We start from the raw sequence: 17,817 nt of genomic DNA, 5'->3' as shown, positions 1-17,817 counted from the left end.
GAGTTTTGAATAGTATTGTGCCCGGGCCGTAGTCGAACTATATCTATGGCACAATGACAGGATCGGATGGTTCGCCCAGTCAACATCGTGCGTCAGCGTCACTTTTCGACAGGAAACAATCACATTCCTCGCTGCCGCGGCGTCGCTGCCTCACTTTGTTGATAGACGGATGATCTACGTGTCTGGCCCGGTCTGAGCTCGCAAGTGACCTTGTAAATATCTGAACGCGAGAGGGTCAGTGCTGAGTTGGGGTTATGATTGTGGTGTGTGCTCCATTCCTCCTGGATGTCAAAGCGCAGAATCTAGACCCGATGGCCGGAACGAAGCTGAAGGGCTGGAGACGGGGAGCGGGAGGGCTCGAGAATACGTGAGTATCATCAATTAATTTAATCGACAATTGAGTTCTCAAATCAAAAAACATTCGCAGCTGCCTCCATCTCAAAAAAAAAGAAAAAAAAAAAATAATAATACATCATGTCCTTAAATCCCAATCAACGACTCTCAACGTCTCACCTGTTCGATAATCGATACGTCCAAAGCATCGTGGGCCTCACTTCGCCCCCTACTCGAAATATAATGACGGAAATAAATTCCAGGCCAAACAAAGCCTCGCATTCCTGGCCCATTGCTGCAGTCTGCCCGGTACAGCGTGTTGGCCGCACAGACATGCATGCCAGGTCAGGCAGAAAAAGAAAAGAAAGGAGAAAAAAACCTGATATTTTGAGCCGCGGCGCGCGCTGTCAAGTCCAAGCTGTCAAGTGTCAATGGTGTTCACTTATTTTAGACGTCTAGTCTGTATCAGCCACCGCCGTCGCCCACGTAAGCGATAGGCCGTGGGATGTCGAGAAACCGAACCCTTATCCAAAGTGGCCGGGGAGGTTGGGTGTGCACTGTGATGTCGCAGTCGCTTTGCATCAGCGCACGGGTCTTGACGCAGGGGGGTGATGGCCATGGTCATGGTGGACGCCGAGAGCCCGAGACATTCATTTCTTACCCCGGGCGTTAGGGAGATATGGTATACCGCTCTTTGAGTTTCGAACCTGAGCCATACAATTGACGCAAAAGGGAGGAAATTAGGTTTCGTCGGACCCAAAGGAACGGGTTGGAATGTGTTTTGACTTGCTCCAAACTTTGATGGTTCCATTCCCAACGCACTGGGTGGTGTTGCTTTGCTTCGCCTTGCGTGGCATCTCGTGCCTGAGAGGCTGGGTGAGCGAGTCCGACCATGGTTCGTACCAGAGGTACTTGGGCTTTTACCGCTGAATTGAACCTTACACTTTCAAGGTTATTGTCCCAATATCCCGGGTCAGTGCGCTAAGAAAGTTTTTGCACTGACTGACGCTGTGTTACACTACGCAGCTGCCGGTGACCAGGTTACTGGAACGACGCAAGTACTATTACGTCACTATAGTAGGAAGTCTGATGAACAGTAAGTAGAGAGGTATCAATTTGTAGTTGCAAAGTGCGGCATGCTAGATCCAAAACATATGCGAACTCCGGCGGTATCTATGTACGAAAGCGAGTATCTACACCACATAAACAGACGAGGCGCGAGGTATGTACGTACGGTAGTAGGTACGTGAGCTTAACCAGAGGTTAAGAGCTGGTCAATGGGGGATATGGGGCCCATGCCAGGAATAAGACAGTCGGCCACTGAAGGCGAACGACCTCGAACTGGAGGGAAGGGCGCATCAGGCGACCCAATATACCGCAAAAGGCAGTGGAATAACGCCCATATTCCCCTGAACACTTCTAGTCGGTCCTGCGCGTCGAAGAGATTGTACCATCTTGTTCGTCGCACATTGAGGACGTGCCAGGGGTGGTCCGGTGGTGAGTCTGGGGGAACGTCGCTTGTTCCCTTTGTGATGATGTCGAGGTATCGGCGGTGGACGCGGAGATGGAGGATGGCAACGTGATGGTTAATAGAGGAGAGCATGTATATCTGTTGACTGTTAGCGTAACCGAAAGTGCAATGGTAAACCTAAGGGCGGGTCGTACATCGTCAAAAGGGCTCTCTTTGTCCTTTCCAATCTGGATATACCGCATCCGTTTATCCCACAGACCCGGACCTGGTTGTACAATCTTCCATTTATCGCTGCTACTCATTCTTCGGGTCAATGTTGGTCGCCGCAGCCCCGACGGTCTTGAACGTTTGCGCTCGTTGTTTGCCGCCGCTTCTCTCTCCTGTTCGTTTGTGACCCTTACACTGTCACCGATGTTATCATTCGGCGCGCCGCCCCATCGTGGATTCATCGTCCACCATTTGCCCTCACCCGGCTTGATCTCGACCTCGCCCTCTCGCGCCCGTTCCTGCGCAGCGAGAAGCATAGACCCGACTTCACGAACGAGGTCGCATGTATCACCCATGCCGAGTCCTGGAGTCTGTTCCGGCGCTCGAAAGATCGTTTCGGGTCGGCACTGTGCGACGAAGATAGGACCTTCAAGAATCCCGTTCCTAGCAAGCTGCCTGTCTCTTGGCGACCGCGTGGCTAAGAATGTTTGCCGGATGGGGAAGAGCAGCGTGCCCAACGATAGCCGGGGAGGAAGCATAGGGAGAGACGCCTGGCATCCGAAGGGCCACGCAGCCATCTCGGTTAATGCGCGGACGGTCTCCTCGCGGATATCATCAGGCATATCGGTGCCGGCCCCGATGCGCCGACCCTTATACTTCTTCACTAATTCTGGCTCGCTTGACTTCGGCTCTTGCGTTGTTGTTGTGATTGTTGTTGTTGTTGTTGTTGTTGTTGTTGTTGCAGCTGAATCACCGTTCGGTGCGGTGTCCACGTTCATGGGAGTGGTGGCTCCAGTAGTGCCATCAGTCTTGCTCAGCTCAGGCGACTTCGGCCGCTCATAGTACTCATCCAAACTGTCATCCCAGTATTGTCCCATTCGCTCGAGCGCCGTCCAAAACTTCCTCGTCTGCGTCACCCTTACCCGTTCGCGGCCCGCGCGAGGTGGCAACCTACCGACTTCCCGGAATGCATCATCGTTCTCAAACAGCAGCTCGCGTTCTAGGACATCGTATTTGTCCTTGTGCGGGTACGGGTTCTCGTTATCCATGAAAATCAGAGATCCGTCCGCTGGCATAGGGCGGCCGAGGGAGGGGTTGAGAGACTCCGATTCCCAGGGTAGGGGAGCGGCGGTCCTGGCACCATCATGGCGGATGATGGAGGCTACGGGAACGTCTGTTTCAACTTTGAGGTTGAGGTCGTTGAATTTATCAGGTGTGATGTCCTGAGGGCGACGGATGGAGGCAAGAACAGTTCGAAAGTTGCGTAACGAGGCTTCGGAGGGGGTGTCGGGTACGTCGGGGAGGTTATATCTGGGGAAGTCCAACGGCGTTGGCGGCGGCGGGGGTGAACGTTCCTTGTCGGTATCTGAGCCGATTGCGGGGAGCCCTGGCGACGGCGGTTAGCATGGGGCAATGAGCTTGAAGTGATTTTCGTCGCCTGGAATTGATCGGAGGCTGATGGCTTGTCTTTATCCTCTCGGGTGTCTTCTTAAGGCTTAAGTTTTGCTTATGAGGATGTCGACCCAGCCGCAAGGGGCATTTCTGATAAACCGACAAGGAGTCTTACCCAGTGTGCCGCCCCATCCTCCAAACATGGTGGGACGGTCTCTACTAGTACTTGATTTGACTCGATATTGTTCAATTGCACGAGGGATTGGAGGCGGCGGTGGAGGACCAGGAACACATCGGAAGATCACATGCGATTATCTCAGCTGTACCAGGAACTGGAAGTTTGGTTCAGGGGAAAGAGGGGCAGAGAAGGAGTGGCAAGATGTCTCATTCGTATGAAGCGGTGCACGGACACAGTATAAGCAACTGTGAGACAGAGTTTGGAGGAAGAATTGAGGATTCGAGGAGGAGAAGAGGGGGGAAGTGTTTTGGAGCCAACTAACGCCGGCTCTATCTATGCATAGTGAAGTGGAGCGACATGACACAGCGTGTAGCTGTCGCGCTAGCCAGGGGCTCTCTCACTCCCCTTACAGCGCACCCACTGCGTCGTCAGAGGACGCATAGTGACGAGTGCTGAGGTTCTTGGTGACTCGTTGAGCATTTTTTTGACCAGAGCTCTGCAGCAAAGACACATCACGGAGCCTTTGTCTGAACAATGCCATTAACGGCGCCAACGGTGGAGCCCCGGTATCCGAGAGTCAAGACGGAGGCACCCCGGGCGCTGCTGAGTCATCATGCACATGATCATGTCCTATTTGGGAAATAAACGGTGCGCCCATACAACCTGGGGTCTCACTCTCATCATCTCTGTCTCTCTGACGAGAACAACTTTATACGCACTCTCTTGCTTTCTGTCCAACGATGGATGTGTCAATGGAAATGACCTTCTGCTCTCGCCCTCAAGAGCCCGCAAGCGACCCTTGACCAGGCTATTCCAAAAACGACCAGGTTTGGTTCTCTATAGATTACTTGACCCTGCCTATTGGACGGAATGCGTTTCACATCTACCCCCGTCATGATCCTTTTGTTCGAGAGCCTGCAATTCTACGACTATTCAGGTCAGAGATCCGAAAAAGACTCGGGAGAATTTCCCATGACAGCTGAACCCTACCTGTCATCGCCCTTTTCGTTCTTCTGCTGGGGTCCATGCGCAATGCCCTGGATGAGGGCTCTTTTCACTCGCCTGCTGCCTCTCCCAGGCAAGGATCCCGTCTAACTTTTTGAGTTGGCTTTCCCAATGCGTTTCTGCACAGCTCTTTACGAACCGGTTTTCTAAATTGAAGCATTCCTGGAGGTTCTTCGAGGTTGTCATGTCCTGACTCTCTTCAGGCCCTATATATACTTTTTTACACTTTCGCTTTTTGCTTGCTCTCATTATACCGTCAATATCTTGCGCGCCGCTCAGGCGGCGCCTACAACATTCGTTCCTTGTCATCCAATATCCTCCCTCAATGTAGCCACGCCTCAATCTAGCAGAGCATCTGTCTCGACGACATGTCAACAAACCCTTCAATCATCTTCTACCAGGGTCTTCGATGTACAAAGATCTTGCGGCAACCAAGAGCAACAGATAGCTCCGGAACTACAGTCGCAACAAAACCCCCATCTACTACCAAGGAGCCCTCATCTACGGAGGACGCATCTACGGAGAACGCATCTACGGAGGACACAGCATCTCAACAAACTTATCATAACCAACAAATCTCCAGTGAAGACGCCACGTCTGCTACGACCGGAGTAGCAACGACTACGACCACCTCCGATCCGGAGACAGAGTCATCCCTACCAAGTCAAACGACTAGTCAAAACCTAGGTTTGCACCCCTCGGGGCTGGATTCCTCTGTCCCTCATACTACTTTTGCTAGCGATACTCCTACGACACCGCAGTCTACCCCATCCTCCGAACCTATCGGCTTTGTATCTGACGATGAACCGTCCGGTCATCCTCCATACGCGAAAATATTTGGCGCCCTGTTCGGCGTTCTGGGATTTATAGCGTTGGCAGCAATAATCATACTTTTCCTCCTTCGCCGCCGATCTCGCCAAAAGTCAGCCGAGATACAAGACGATCGCGCCTCTGCAAACTCAAGAACGGGTCTCCGACGAGATTTCCGGTCTCAAATGTCTTACCTTTCGGGTCCGTCTCCGACGCCCTCGGCTATTTTAACCCCCGGCACTATACAATACGCCCATAATGAACAAAAGCAAATATCCTCTCGTTGCTCCAATTACTCAGACCCATTCTCAAACACGACAGATGCTCACGGTGGACCAAACAGTACCGCCGGACCCATTATCATACAAGACTCTACCGCAATTCTTAATACTAACGAAGACCTTACACGACCTGCAGAGTCGTACGCCGCAAATAGGGATTCCATCCACAGCGGAACAAGCCTGGGTAGCACCCTCGTTCTTCCCGGGCGAAACAGCCTAGGAAGCGATTTCCCATCCAGCCCATCTTTGCCAAGGTCACCAGGCAACGGCCCGGCCTCTTCCTTTCAAAGACCGATTGCACCGGCATTTATCACGCAGAGTGGCTCGTTGGATGTGGACGATTCTCAAAATACGGTATCTAGGAGGAGCTCGGGGGCCATGCCGAGTGGATTGTTATAACCACTCACTTCATGCAGCTTTAACGTCGGCCTTACAATGTACGATAACCTGGAATATATAGCGTCGCTTTGCTAAGTTTCTATTTTTCATTATGCCTTCGTAAAGGGTATTGCTCTTATACACCGTAGTATCCCCCTCGCAAGGAACATAATAGACCACGTAGTACCAGGTAATGATATTACGCAGTCTAGTGAGGTGAATCTGATACTGCCTTTTGAATAGTCAAAATTGGATGCTTTCCTATTCGAGGTACCAGAAAGAAGTTGCAAGACTGCGTTTTTAAGCCCGTATAGACTGTTCTCTGAACACGCCAAAGAAATGTGTTTTCTAGGTTCAGTGGAAAGGGTCTTTTAGGACGCACCTTTCAAGACCATATCTCATGGTACTATCTGTTGATATTGACAATCCCGGTGAAGGCGGAACTTCACCATTTACATCAATATTAAATTAGCAAGGTTAATAATTTATTATTTATATCTTTAAAGAAGCTTTTACTATAGAGTTATATAAGAAAAGCTTGCTTATTACTAGTATATTAATATAGAGGTGTAATAGGCCTTCTATAACTATATCTAATCAAAAACCATGCACTTCTTTTCAGATCGATTAAGTAGAGCTTTTCCACACTCTCAAGGTGGCGTCATTCTGGCAGCAGATGGTAAGGCCGCAACATACTGTCATGGTATCAGTGAAGTACGGTATTTTTGAAGATTTGGGGACCATGGAAATATTGATGTTGAAGACCTCTGGTGTTCTGGAAAAGCAACCGTGCGTAATTCAACAACTTCGTTATCGTAAATTTTTCGTCGACTCTGTCGTGGCATACATGCACTTTGGCAACGGAACCTACACAAATATATATAGAGACTATCTAGAATAGTACTGAACACAAACGAAATCAGGAAACCCGGTCAGAAAGTTAGGCAGAGAGGAAAGGCAGATTGAGGAAGATGAGATATATATACGCCGAGTGACGAGTGGATAAACGGGTAGGATGAACTTTGCTGAACGACGATAGTCAAAAGATGCATAGAAGAGGATGTGTAGTCAACGAAGCTTTCATAACTATAGGCCCCGTTTGTGACAATGGCCAAGTAGATGGTTACCTGCATATACTAGTTCGTAGGAGTGTTGGGGTTGTTGAATGCGCAAGGAAATGGTAGCTTCCCCGGACAACGGAAGGAAATCGTGACTTACTCCAGACTGCTGTCCACAGCAAGGCGGGAATACTGCAAGCAATGAGTGGGACGGAGGTTGAGGCAGATTGCCACTAGCATTACGAGGGAGTGGGCTTGATGAACGTTACGACATTATATTTTGAAGCGTCGGGGGTTGGCGGGCAGAAGAAGACAGTAGAATGCAATCAAATCCAGGTTTGTCATATCACACACAAAGCGCCATGCCATTGATTTGGTTAAGAAATCCTTGTTCATATTTTTTCTTTCCTTTTTCCTCATCTCCATAACAGCTTCCCTCATTCCTCTTATCCACTTTTCACCAGAGAAAGAGAGAAGTAAGGAAAGAGGTCCTTTTCCCTGTTCCCGAATCCAGTCCCAGGGTATCCCGAGCGAATCAAACCCACCGAGCCAGACCTGGGGTGTAAAAACAAGCGAAGTGGTCGACCTGGAATGATATCTCATGGGCTGATCGATTCCCCAGTTCAAACATCCGCACCGCCAAAATCCGTCAACGAAGGAAAAAATATCAAAGCATTTACTCCTGAGCCTCGCCAACAAGAGCGTTGCGCTTGGCCTCTTGACGCTCCTGTCGTCGCTCACGGAGAGCCTTGTTCTTGGCACGCTTAGCGTCCATCTCTTCCTTGAGGACACGCTCACGCTGTCTCTCAGCCTTGGCCTTTTGGATCTGTAGGTGAAAAAAAACTTGTCAGCTTAACATTCCAATAATGACCTTTACGGATCAACCAAGCGCGTAATGCACATGGGTTTTATCCCGCTATTGTTCGGAGATCCGCTGAACTCACGTGTTCAATCAGGGAACGCTTGTGCTTGAAGGTGTTACCCTTGGACAGGTGGTAGAGCTCGTGGTAGAGGTGCTTGTCGATCTTGCCAGCGGCACGGTAGCGGACGAGGAGACGACGCAGAACACGCATGCGGCGCATCCAGAGGAGGGAGCTGGGCTGACGAGCCTCCTTGGTACCCTTACGCTTACCCAGACCGCGGTGACGACCGATCCGGCGGGCCAGGTTGAGCTCGCGGGCACGGGAGCGGGAGTGCATGGTCACGGGCTTGCGGATGATGAGGCCATCCTTGACGAGCTTGCGGACGGTCTGGCGGGAGTTGGCGTTGGAGATTTCGCTCATCTCATTGGGGTCGAGCCAAATCTTGCGCTTGCCGCAGCCCACCACGGAGGCGGCGAGGCGCTTCTGGGTGCGAAGGTTGACCCTGTTGAGCGAGAAAAACACGCAGTCAGCATGAGGCCTTTCGAGAAATCTCTATCCAACAACTAGAGACGGAAAAGACGAAGCAACATCGGTTCCAGCTGGGACGGTCCATGGTGGGCAAAACATGACAAAAACATCCATCAGGTAACAGTATTTGCTCCGCGTAACGGGAATATCGGTTTCGGGAGATGAACTCACATCTTGATGTCGGCGTATCGACGGTCGTTGGCGGATGATGTTCGTTGCACTCGACAGTGGTTTGAATTCCCAAAGTGAGAGTTTGAGATCCGGGCGGGTGATTAGCTAATCCATTGTGTTCTAAGCGAGGGAATCCACCTTAGGGCTTGTACCCCACGCTAGTCCCGAAACCCCTTCGTCATCATGAGTCTTCGTGACTCAAATGACGGAATGAAGTGTCCACTAACTATTTTGACGGAGTCATTGTCAACAGATCAGCAATGATAAATTCATTGGATTTCGTACTGCCATCTAAGATCTTAATTCGCTATGGTCTTGTCTGGAACAGTGGCGATAGGGTTGTTGCTGTGAGCCCCATTTGCCGACCCAGGGTGTCCAATGTTGTTGTTCCAGTCACGTGAAAGCTTATCAAAAGAATCAACGGCTATAATTTTTTGGTATAGACTTCCCCGGAACACAAGGGTATAGATCTATCTATAACGCGTACAAATCGTAGGTAAAGCATAATTGAAAATCATCACTCATCGCCAAACGAACCCTCCTCGAACTCGACCTTTCCAATGCTCCACAGTTCCTTCTCATCCTCCATCTCGTCGTTAGATAGACCAAGGCCGCCCTGTCCGCCTTCGGCCTCCCTCCTCTCACGTGCCTGGGTCGCAAGTCGGAGCGCAACTCGTTTGAAGTAATCAGACATGCTGCGCTTGGGGCCAGGTGGCAGTTCTGCACCCGGTCCAGCCATGTATTTGTCAAAGACCGCAGTATCCGAATCCACAACGGAGAATATGGAAAGGAAGGCGGCTTCTGCAGCTAGCTTGACGGGAATAACCATATCGCGAACACCTGCAAAGATTTGTGGCGCAAGAAGCGCTAAATGAGGACGTGCCAGCTCTGGGTGAAGTCGACCGACTGTTCGGATCACTACAAGCGCCAGTCGTCGGGTGTCGGATGGTGTGCCTGGCTGAATGCAGGGCGACAACGCCTCGAAAATAGCCTTGTTGCTTTCGAAGCTGTGTTGCTCCTCAAGTAGGAGGTACTTTCCAGCGGCAAGTACACAGTTGTCGGAGATAAAGGGCTGTTTTTTATTAGCATGGTCTTTGCTGCCTAGACAATATCATTGTAAGGGTTTCTTACATCCTTATGCGTCACGCCCTGGCAGATCAGGTTCTGGGTCTCCGCGGCGAATTGATCAGTCAGGGACGACGGAGATTCAACAAGTAGAGCATTCAATCCTAGAATTGATGCGTGTGAGAAATTGGGCGTGAGGACACGGCTCCTGTGTAACGGTTGATTAGTACTGGCCAACTGATATATGGGTGGGGGTATCCGAGCATACTTGATAAGTGGTCCAGCAGTAGCTGGAGGAAGAACCTTGACGAGTGACCCAAGCAACTTCGCATTTGTAATGGCCACGGAATCTGCAGAAAGTTAGTTCACTTCAAACCCAATTTTCAATAACACATCCAAAGACATACCTGTCTGGTCACTGGCATCATCGTCGATCAGAGCAAGAAGGGAATTCTTAGAAGCCTCGCTCATGTTCGCGCCAGCTTTGCCTACTACCTCTTGTAGAGCCTTCATCATTGCATTCCGCACCCCAACGTCGGCAGTCTTGGTGCCCGTCATAAGTTCTGAATTGTCAATTAGCACCTCATACATGGGCAATGCGGGGACTGCTTCGTACCTGCAATCAGCGGGTCAACCCGCGGTGTCAGGGTGATGAGGATTCCAAGACCCTTGGCAGCCCTGTTGCGCAAAGTCTCGCTATTTTGGTCGGCCAAACCACGAGCAAACGTCCTTTGAAGCTGTGGCAGGAAGGGCTTGACAGCTAGAGGGATCTTTTGCAGAAGTTTATTGAGCGTGAAGAAGATAGCACCTGATAAGTTTGTTAGCTCCAGTAAGCGTACATTAGGGGGTGTAGCCGGCTACATTTAAGATCCACTGAGCGCTCAGACACGACACGGATGAGTGGACCAGTAATTTGAGTTACAAATGGCTTCAATGAGTCCGCAGCCGTACGGTCGATAAGATCCGCAATCGCAAGAGAGGATTGGGTACGCTGTTCGATACTGCCGTTCAGAAGGCCCTGCAGGAAGATCGGCAGAATGGCAGTGATACCCTTCGGCAGGCTAAAGCCGGGGAGATCGGCTCCAGGAACTCCAACGCCCTTGAGAATTTGTCTTGTAGGTACGGCCAAAACCTCCATTTCTTCCTTGCGCAGATGTGAAGTAAGTCCACTAAGGGCCCCCCAGGCAGCTTTGATAACACCCTTGTCAGAGTCATCGAATGAAATCAACAAGACACGAATGAGATCCTGGTAGTATCTGGAGAAATCAAGGTCGGCATCGGAGAAGAACTTCTTGAGATGATCGGCCGCATAGGTACGACGACGCTCATCGTCGTGCTTGATCATGGCCAACATCACGCTCATCATAACATTAAGGCCATCGAACTCATCCACGGAAACCAAGATGGTGCTGAATGCGTTATCGAGTTCTTCACGCTGTTCATCGTCCTTGCACGAGATGATGTTGTCCATCAGCGTGTTCAGAATAGTGGGCAGGCGGCGAGCCATTGCAGAACCTGCGACTTCCGCTAGAGATGCCAGAGCCCTGGCATTGAACGTTGAAACGGGAGATGTAAGCAGTGTCGGGATGAGATTTGGTAGGATGATATTGGCCCGTGTTTGCTCAGTGAGGAGGGTCAATAATGCCGACAGTGCTTGCTCCGCATCTTCGTCATTTCTCAGCAAGAGAAGGAGATGGGGTAGAACCTGGTCCACGGCCCTCTTGCCAAGGATTTGCTGCAGAGAATCGAACGCATCGGCAGCTGCTTCTCGGACATCTTCATCGTGATCAACCAATGCCACGCGAACAATGGAAATGAGGATCTTTTCATACTCCTCAAGGGCATCTGGTGAGGAGGAGGTGATGATTTCCTTAAGCGCGATACAGATACCTTGCTTGACATCCACATCTGGTGAGGTCTGGAGGCCATCCTCGAGAGAAGGCAGCAAAGTCGCGAGGACAGACTCGCCAGCTTTCTTGATAAGATCTCCCAGGGCATTGCTGGCAATAACCTTCTGTTCCATATTGGAGGAGCCAAGGCGCCGAATGATGAGCTGTGACAAGGTGGGGACCATATCCTTGAGTGTTCTTGGGGACGCGACAAGCGACTTCCAGACACCCATAGCGGCAGTCTTGACCAGACCAGAAGTATCGCAACGGCAGATGAACAATGAGGATAAGACCTTGTCTCTCCTCTCTTCTCCAAGAACTTCGAGCAACGACTGCCCAGCCTGTGCAGCTTCTTCCTCTTCTTCTTCGGCTTCAGTCTTGCCCGAAATACCCGTGATACTGAAGAGTAGATCACCAACCAACTCAACGGAGCTCAACCTGATACGGTAACTGTCATCGGCGAGACCGCGCTCAAGTTCAGGAAGAAGGAGATCGATGGCCTTAGACGAGAAGTTCTTGACCAGCAAGCGACCTGCGCGGAGCGAAGTCTCACGAATCGAATCAACATCATCCGCCAGACCAGCCAAGATAGGCGGGATAATCCTCGAAAGATACGGTGCGAAGCTGTTTCCAAAGCAGGCAGGCAAGAAAATAAAGAGGGTCATGAAACCTTCGCGGATAGTGGCCTTGGAACTGCTGACGTTTTGCAGAATAGTTGGCAGCGTCTCCTCGAGCCTGGTGGTGCCCAGACCGGCCAGAACCTCCGATAGCGCTTGAGCAGATCCCAAGCGGTCGCCAGCTCCGGTGTCCGACTTGAGAGTAGACATAAGATTGGGGATGAGATCGGGAAGAGCATCCTCTCCAAGTTTCTCAATCAGCGAACCAAGAGCCTTGGATGCAGTGGCGCGAGTCGTAGGCACAGGGTCGACAATAGCCAGATTTAAACCGGAAACAATGATAGGCAGGTGAGTGATAAGATCCTTACGCTCTGTAAGGTGAGCCAAGCTGCCGATAATCTGGGCAGACTTTCTCTTCGTCGCTGATCTGTCACCCAAACCACGTTCAAGGATGCGAACAACCAGGGCCAAAGATGGCGCATCCAGATAATGGGCGAATGAAACCTTGATAAGGGCATCGAGTGCCTCATCCGTGAATTTGGTGGGATCACTCAGCGCCTTCAGGAGCACATTAACCAGCGACTTTACTTCGGGGTTGCTGATAACTTCTCCGAACCGTTGAAGACTGCGGTTGGCAGCATTGCGTACCTCCTTGTGGGTATCGTTCAAAACCACAGTTAGCGGAGGGATGATTTCAGGCAGGCTTACGGCCAGCTGTTGAGGGTCCAAATAGGCCATTGCTCCAAGCAGGTCACAAGCTCCCTTTTGGCTACGCCACTGCGTATCATCGAGACCATCTAGAAGTGTGGGGAGGATTTGCTTGACGCCGTAAGAGCTGAGATTCGAGAAACAGGCCTTTGCTGTGTATAAACATGCATCGCGGACATCTGCGTTTGGGTCTCCGAAGCTAGCAAGAAGCTGCGGGACGACTTGAATAACATAGGGCTCGAACGTTCGGCCAAGTATCATTGCAAACAACTCGTACGCCAACAGAGCACCCTGTCTTTGGTGCGCCTCTTTCTTGTTCTCCGCGGCATCCTGAAGATGGGGCATAACTCGGAACTCGCGCAGGGTAGAAATTCCCCGGCCCTTCACGATTCCTGCCAACCCATAGGCTGCACCACGTTGAGTGGCATATTGCTTCGTTTGCAAAATTTGGTCGAGCATTTCCTTCGCGTACTCTCCGCTCTTGGGCCCAGCGAGTCGGATCAGTGGTGGAAGACACTCAGAAACAGCAGCTTGAACAGACTCGGATGGTGTAGGAAGGGTGGCGAGAAGCCTCTTGACAACTGTTTGCAAGCGAGGGTCATCTGACTTAAGGTGTTGTGCCAGAGATCCGTAAAGAACAACAACTGCTTCGTTAAGCAGATCGGATGTCTCGCTTCCCTTGTCCGAAGTCTCTAGCGTTGTCTCCAGAAGTTTCATTAGCTCTTCCACCTTCTCCTGACCACGCGTGGCAATTACGGCCTTTCCGCTCTCGGCCATCTGAGCCCTCACCACGCTGCTCTTGTCAATAAGAGGTCCTCTTTCAATCAAGAACCGGAGGAATGAGACAATTTGTTCCCCCTCAAAGGAGTTTTGCATGGCTCCAAAGGCAAGAGCAATGCCACTACGTGATTCCCAATGATCTGCTACCTCGGCCTTCTTGGGCATCCCATACTTGTCCTTCTCTGGCTCCTTCGGTCGGATTTCGAATTCATACTTTGACTGGAGTTGGGATACAATGTCCCCGAACACCGATGGGTTCGGCTCGATTGCATGGGCTAACGCCCGTGCAGCAGCTCCTCGGAGGTTCGGGTCCTGCGAATCGAGGTAGGGAATAAGCTTTTCGTAGGTACTCTCGTCAACTTCCAGGGCATTCTCTTCCCAGATGTTCTCGGCAACTTCTGCGTTTTCCTCTACATAATCGTGACACTCGAGCCAGATATGTTCGGAAAAGTCCAGATCAGTTAGATCAATCTCAGCCTCAATGGCTTGCAGGACTGACAACCGCACTGACGAATCCGAGACAATGGTGCCCTTGAGGAGTACGTTTAACTCCTGTTCGTTAATATTCGGTGCGACGTATCTGCTAACATCGAACAGGGTGTCTTTAATAAGCTTGTAGTGTTGAGTATACTTCAGCATAGACGTGATCAGCTGGTCAAGAACCTCTGCTCGGGGGAGGCGATTGTCGGTGACTAAACACTGAAGTTAGACGTGCATTTTCGGTACTGACGGGCTGGTGACCAACATGAGCTTGAGTGGAAAGACAAAATTTCAAGAGCAAGCAGAACCTGCTCACCCTCCTCATCGCCCTTTTCTTCGTCGACGCCGTTTTGGACGAGAATTGTGAATAAAAGTGGCAGTCCGTAAGCGAGAGAAGAGTTATCAAGGGGTCGCTGTTCGGATGCAAAGCGCAAGCGATAGAGGATTCTTGTTACTAGACCTATAAGATTGTTAGTGTACGTACTCAAAATGGTTTCACATAACTTACTTCCAAGAGGCTCCACTTCCATCTCCGCAGGTAAGGAGCCCTTGCCTATAGCCCGAAGCGTTGCAACACCCACAAATGGCCGTAGAGGGCCAAGACGCGTTGACAACTTCTCAGAACACTTGATGTAGGCTTTCGAAACCACATCACCCGAGAATAAGCCTGCTCCTGCTTTTGAGAGATCCAATAACGAGGCAACTGCTGGGTTAATCCAGTCGTCTGCGTCAATGGCCGGCCCGGCAGCAAGACCCTGGATGATTCCGCAGCCCCGTTCGATTCTTTTCGCTTCACGCAAAACATCTTCGCGGATTTTTGCTTCCTTCGCGAGTTGAGCTTTAACCTTGCCTTGCTCATCTGCAGTAAGCTTCTTTGGCTTTTCACCCTTTTTCTGAGCCAAGTGCGCCCGCATCTCCTCCTCCCATTTGAGGATATCATAGTCTTTGGTGTTTTTATCAAAGGTTTGCTTTGACTTTGTGCTCAGTACGTCTACAAACATGGTGCCTTCGGGGGTCCTGGCAATAGCAGCATCGGTAGGTGTAATATTGGATACACGCGAAACGTTCAAATCCTCCTTTATCTGGTTGACCAGTTTGGGGATCATTGCATCGGGGGCGACAAACGCTAAGTCCCCAGCTGCAGCCCATATAGCGTCATCGACCTGCGGCACTTCAGACTGGACTGGATCATCCTGCACGCGAATCAATTGACCCATGCAATCATCAGGAAATTCGCGAACAAGGTCACCCGGATCTGTGCCAGTTCTCAGACAGAGATCAATCCAAGAAACATTTGTAATCAATTGAGGGCGAGCGAGGAGAAGCAGGTCGATCAGCTGTCCCTTCAGTTCAGCCTGATCAGGAGACCCTGAACTTGACGGCGCAGGGCAGATTGCCTTTGCTACCAGGTAGAGAAATCTTTGGCTCTCAGGGCCCGCAGAGAATGGAGCAGATTCCTTCTCTCCTGTCCTTAGAGCTAAAAGCCAAGTCCAAAGGGCATCTGTGATAACGCGCCCAATCGTGGCTATGTTTGTCTTGTGCACGCTGGATAAAGCACGAGCAGATTCATCTCGGAAGCCAGTGTGAACTCCGGGCCCGGTGATAGCATAAATGAATGCCTCACCCCATGCAACCTTAGCCTGCGCTTCGGCACCGTCAAACTTCGCCGTGGAAGGGACAGCAACAAGAGTCCTAACAGCCCACTGTACTTCTTCTTGAGAGCCCAACTTGGAATACGCCTTGGGATTCAGCAAAAATGATGGCTTCGGCTGAATCACCATAGACTGGCCGACAGTGTCTTCCCAAGCCGCCTTGTCAAAGTTATCTAATGCAGATAATCGACCAGAGAGCGCTAGGTATACGTAGGCTGTGAAGAGGGCGCCGCTCTGTGCCGATGGCAATGGATTTGCTGACACCTCTTTGAAAATTTCCTTCAGTTTGGCCAAAAACTTTGTTACGAAAGGCTCGATCTCAGGGCTTGCCAAGGTTGTGGGTTCAGCTTGCCAGATAGCTTGCCCGATATTGAGCTGCCATAGTTTCCGGAATGCGATCTTCTTGTCCGCCGATCCCTTGACGATGGCACTAACAGCTTCGTCGCTGAGTTTCACCTTTGATTGGATGAGATGTGTAAGGTGCTTAGAAAATGCCTTGATCTCCTGTTCGAGCGCAGGCTCATTGGACTCGCGAGAAAAGACCGGTACAAATCCTTGTACAATATCTTTAGAGATATCAGACGTAGGAGAAACCGCTGAGAGAGCTTGAGCGTAAATGGCACGTTGCTCTGGGCTCGTGATCTTCTGGGTTTTCAATGGACCAATAACCTCGCCAGAGACCTTGAGAAGTACAGCCTCAGTCTTCGACTTGGAGATGAGTGACTCAAATGATTGCAAAGCACCATGTCTAATGGCGGGATTGTTCGATTTCATGCTAGAGAGCAAGTGTTTCAACAACCGAGAATGCAATACCTCCGAAAGGTCGATTTCTTCCGGGAGAGATGAGAAAAGCGAAGGTACCAGCCCACCAAAAACCACCTCTGGAGACCGCAGAATTGCCTTTTCGAGAGGTGGTAGAAGCTCCGACATCAGATCGCCCTCCGTGACGAACGACTCGAAAAAGTCGGACATGCCATTGGCAATATGTGCAGGTGGTGCCGACTTAGCCCCAACAAGCTCCTTGATGTAGTAGGCTATGATGGCCTTCTTCTCCCCTTCCAGAACAGTCTTCTTGTTTGGTAGACGGACGCAAACCCCGGAGATTACGCCAATAAAAGGCGCATTCTTCTGTCCAGTGGTCGCATTGCTGGTCAAACGCTGAACGGATTGCTTGATGACATCGTCGCCCCAAGTATCGGAGAATACCGCGCGCAGGGCACGCCTGGTTACTCTCAAAGCAGATTGTTTCACTGCCGGTTTAGGGTGAGCGGCCAGGCACGTTTCCAGAGCCCGTGCATCCAACGCAATTGTATCCAACACGATGGAAAGCGGGGTTTCGCTGTCACTCTTCAGAACCTGAAGCAATATGGAGCACCATTCTAGTAAGACTAATGCTGATCCTGCATCAAGGCTAGATTTGGAAGCTTCTGATTGTAATTCTGTGACCAAGTATTTAAGATCGTTGGCTGGAATGGGTGTTTTGAGGAGAGAGCGGAGACACTGCTGGGCGGCCTGACGAGACAGGCGGTCAATATATCTTGGAATTGTCTGTAGAAGCAACTCTAGAAGAGGCTGACGGGCATTCTCCGGTAAGTCGGACGCTGTAAGGACGGAGAANCAAGCACACGGTCAGAATTGGGCTGCTGTCACGGAGGAGGGGCGGGAAATACCGATTTTCTCGCGGAGATCACTGAGAGCGCGGGTTCTGCGCGAAGTTGAACTCGAGAAGAGCTCGACCCGCAGGCTCTCGAGATCTCCGGATTTCACCTGATCCCATGGAAAGTCGTCCATGTTAGGTGGTCGGGAGCATGTCGTTCCTTTCTCTGCGTATGCTCGTGGTGGTGATGCTGTCATAAGAGTTTTCGGTGGTTTTGTGTGGGGAAGAAGAGGAGCTTCGCCGCCTTCCGCCTGCCTGCATCATCCACCGAGCAGTCTTCTTGCATAGTGAGTC

General features: G+C 50.8%; 4 protein-coding genes across 4 annotated transcripts; 1 reads left to right on the top strand and 3 right to left on the bottom strand.

Moving 5' to 3' along the window:
- Positions 1-1,322: 1,322 nt before the first annotated feature.
- On the bottom strand, positions 1,323-3,899 carry ASPSYDRAFT_44787 (uncharacterized protein). The gene is made up of 3 exons (XM_040846906.1): positions 3,579-3,899; positions 1,999-3,398; positions 1,323-1,942 (listed from the first exon to the last, which is right to left on the bottom strand). The coding sequence occupies exons 1-3, from the start codon at positions 3,604-3,606 to the stop codon at positions 1,586-1,588; spliced, it is 1,785 nt and encodes a 594-aa protein (XP_040702252.1). The 5' UTR covers positions 3,607-3,899; the 3' UTR covers positions 1,323-1,585.
- Positions 3,900-4,954: 1,055 nt separating this feature from the next.
- Positions 4,955-6,076, top strand: ASPSYDRAFT_89195 (uncharacterized protein; the record flags this gene model as incomplete). Its single annotated transcript, XM_040852127.1, has 1 exon — positions 4,955-6,076. One exon carries the CDS (start codon positions 4,955-4,957, stop codon positions 6,074-6,076), a length of 1,122 nt encoding a protein of 373 aa, XP_040702251.1.
- A 1,713-nt stretch (positions 6,077-7,789) lies between these two features.
- On the bottom strand, positions 7,790-8,477 carry ASPSYDRAFT_152457 (60S ribosomal protein eL19; the record flags this gene model as incomplete). Its single annotated transcript, XM_040842196.1, has 2 exons — positions 7,790-7,939; positions 8,058-8,477. Coding segments are annotated over 2 exons (570 nt in total), but the record flags the coding sequence as incomplete, so codon positions are not given.
- A 477-nt stretch (positions 8,478-8,954) lies between these two features.
- ASPSYDRAFT_44783 (putative translational activator) lies at positions 8,955-17,723 on the bottom strand. The gene is made up of 9 exons (XM_040846905.1): positions 17,537-17,723; positions 14,723-17,467; positions 14,480-14,674; positions 10,602-14,426; positions 10,357-10,548; positions 10,148-10,303; positions 10,009-10,090; positions 9,807-9,948; positions 8,955-9,747 (listed from the first exon to the last, which is right to left on the bottom strand). The coding sequence occupies exons 1-9, from the start codon at positions 17,655-17,657 to the stop codon at positions 9,193-9,195; spliced, it is 8,013 nt and encodes a 2,670-aa protein (XP_040702249.1). The 5' UTR covers positions 17,658-17,723; the 3' UTR covers positions 8,955-9,192.
- Between the last annotated feature and the right edge of the window lie 94 nt (positions 17,724-17,817).

Source organism: Aspergillus sydowii, assembly GCF_001890705.1.
Source record: "Aspergillus sydowii CBS 593.65 unplaced genomic scaffold ASPSYscaffold_5, whole genome shotgun sequence".
Lineage (NCBI taxonomy): Eukaryota > Fungi > Ascomycota > Eurotiomycetes > Eurotiales > Aspergillaceae > Aspergillus > Aspergillus sydowii.
This window is presented reverse-complemented; position numbering and strand designations above follow the sequence as displayed.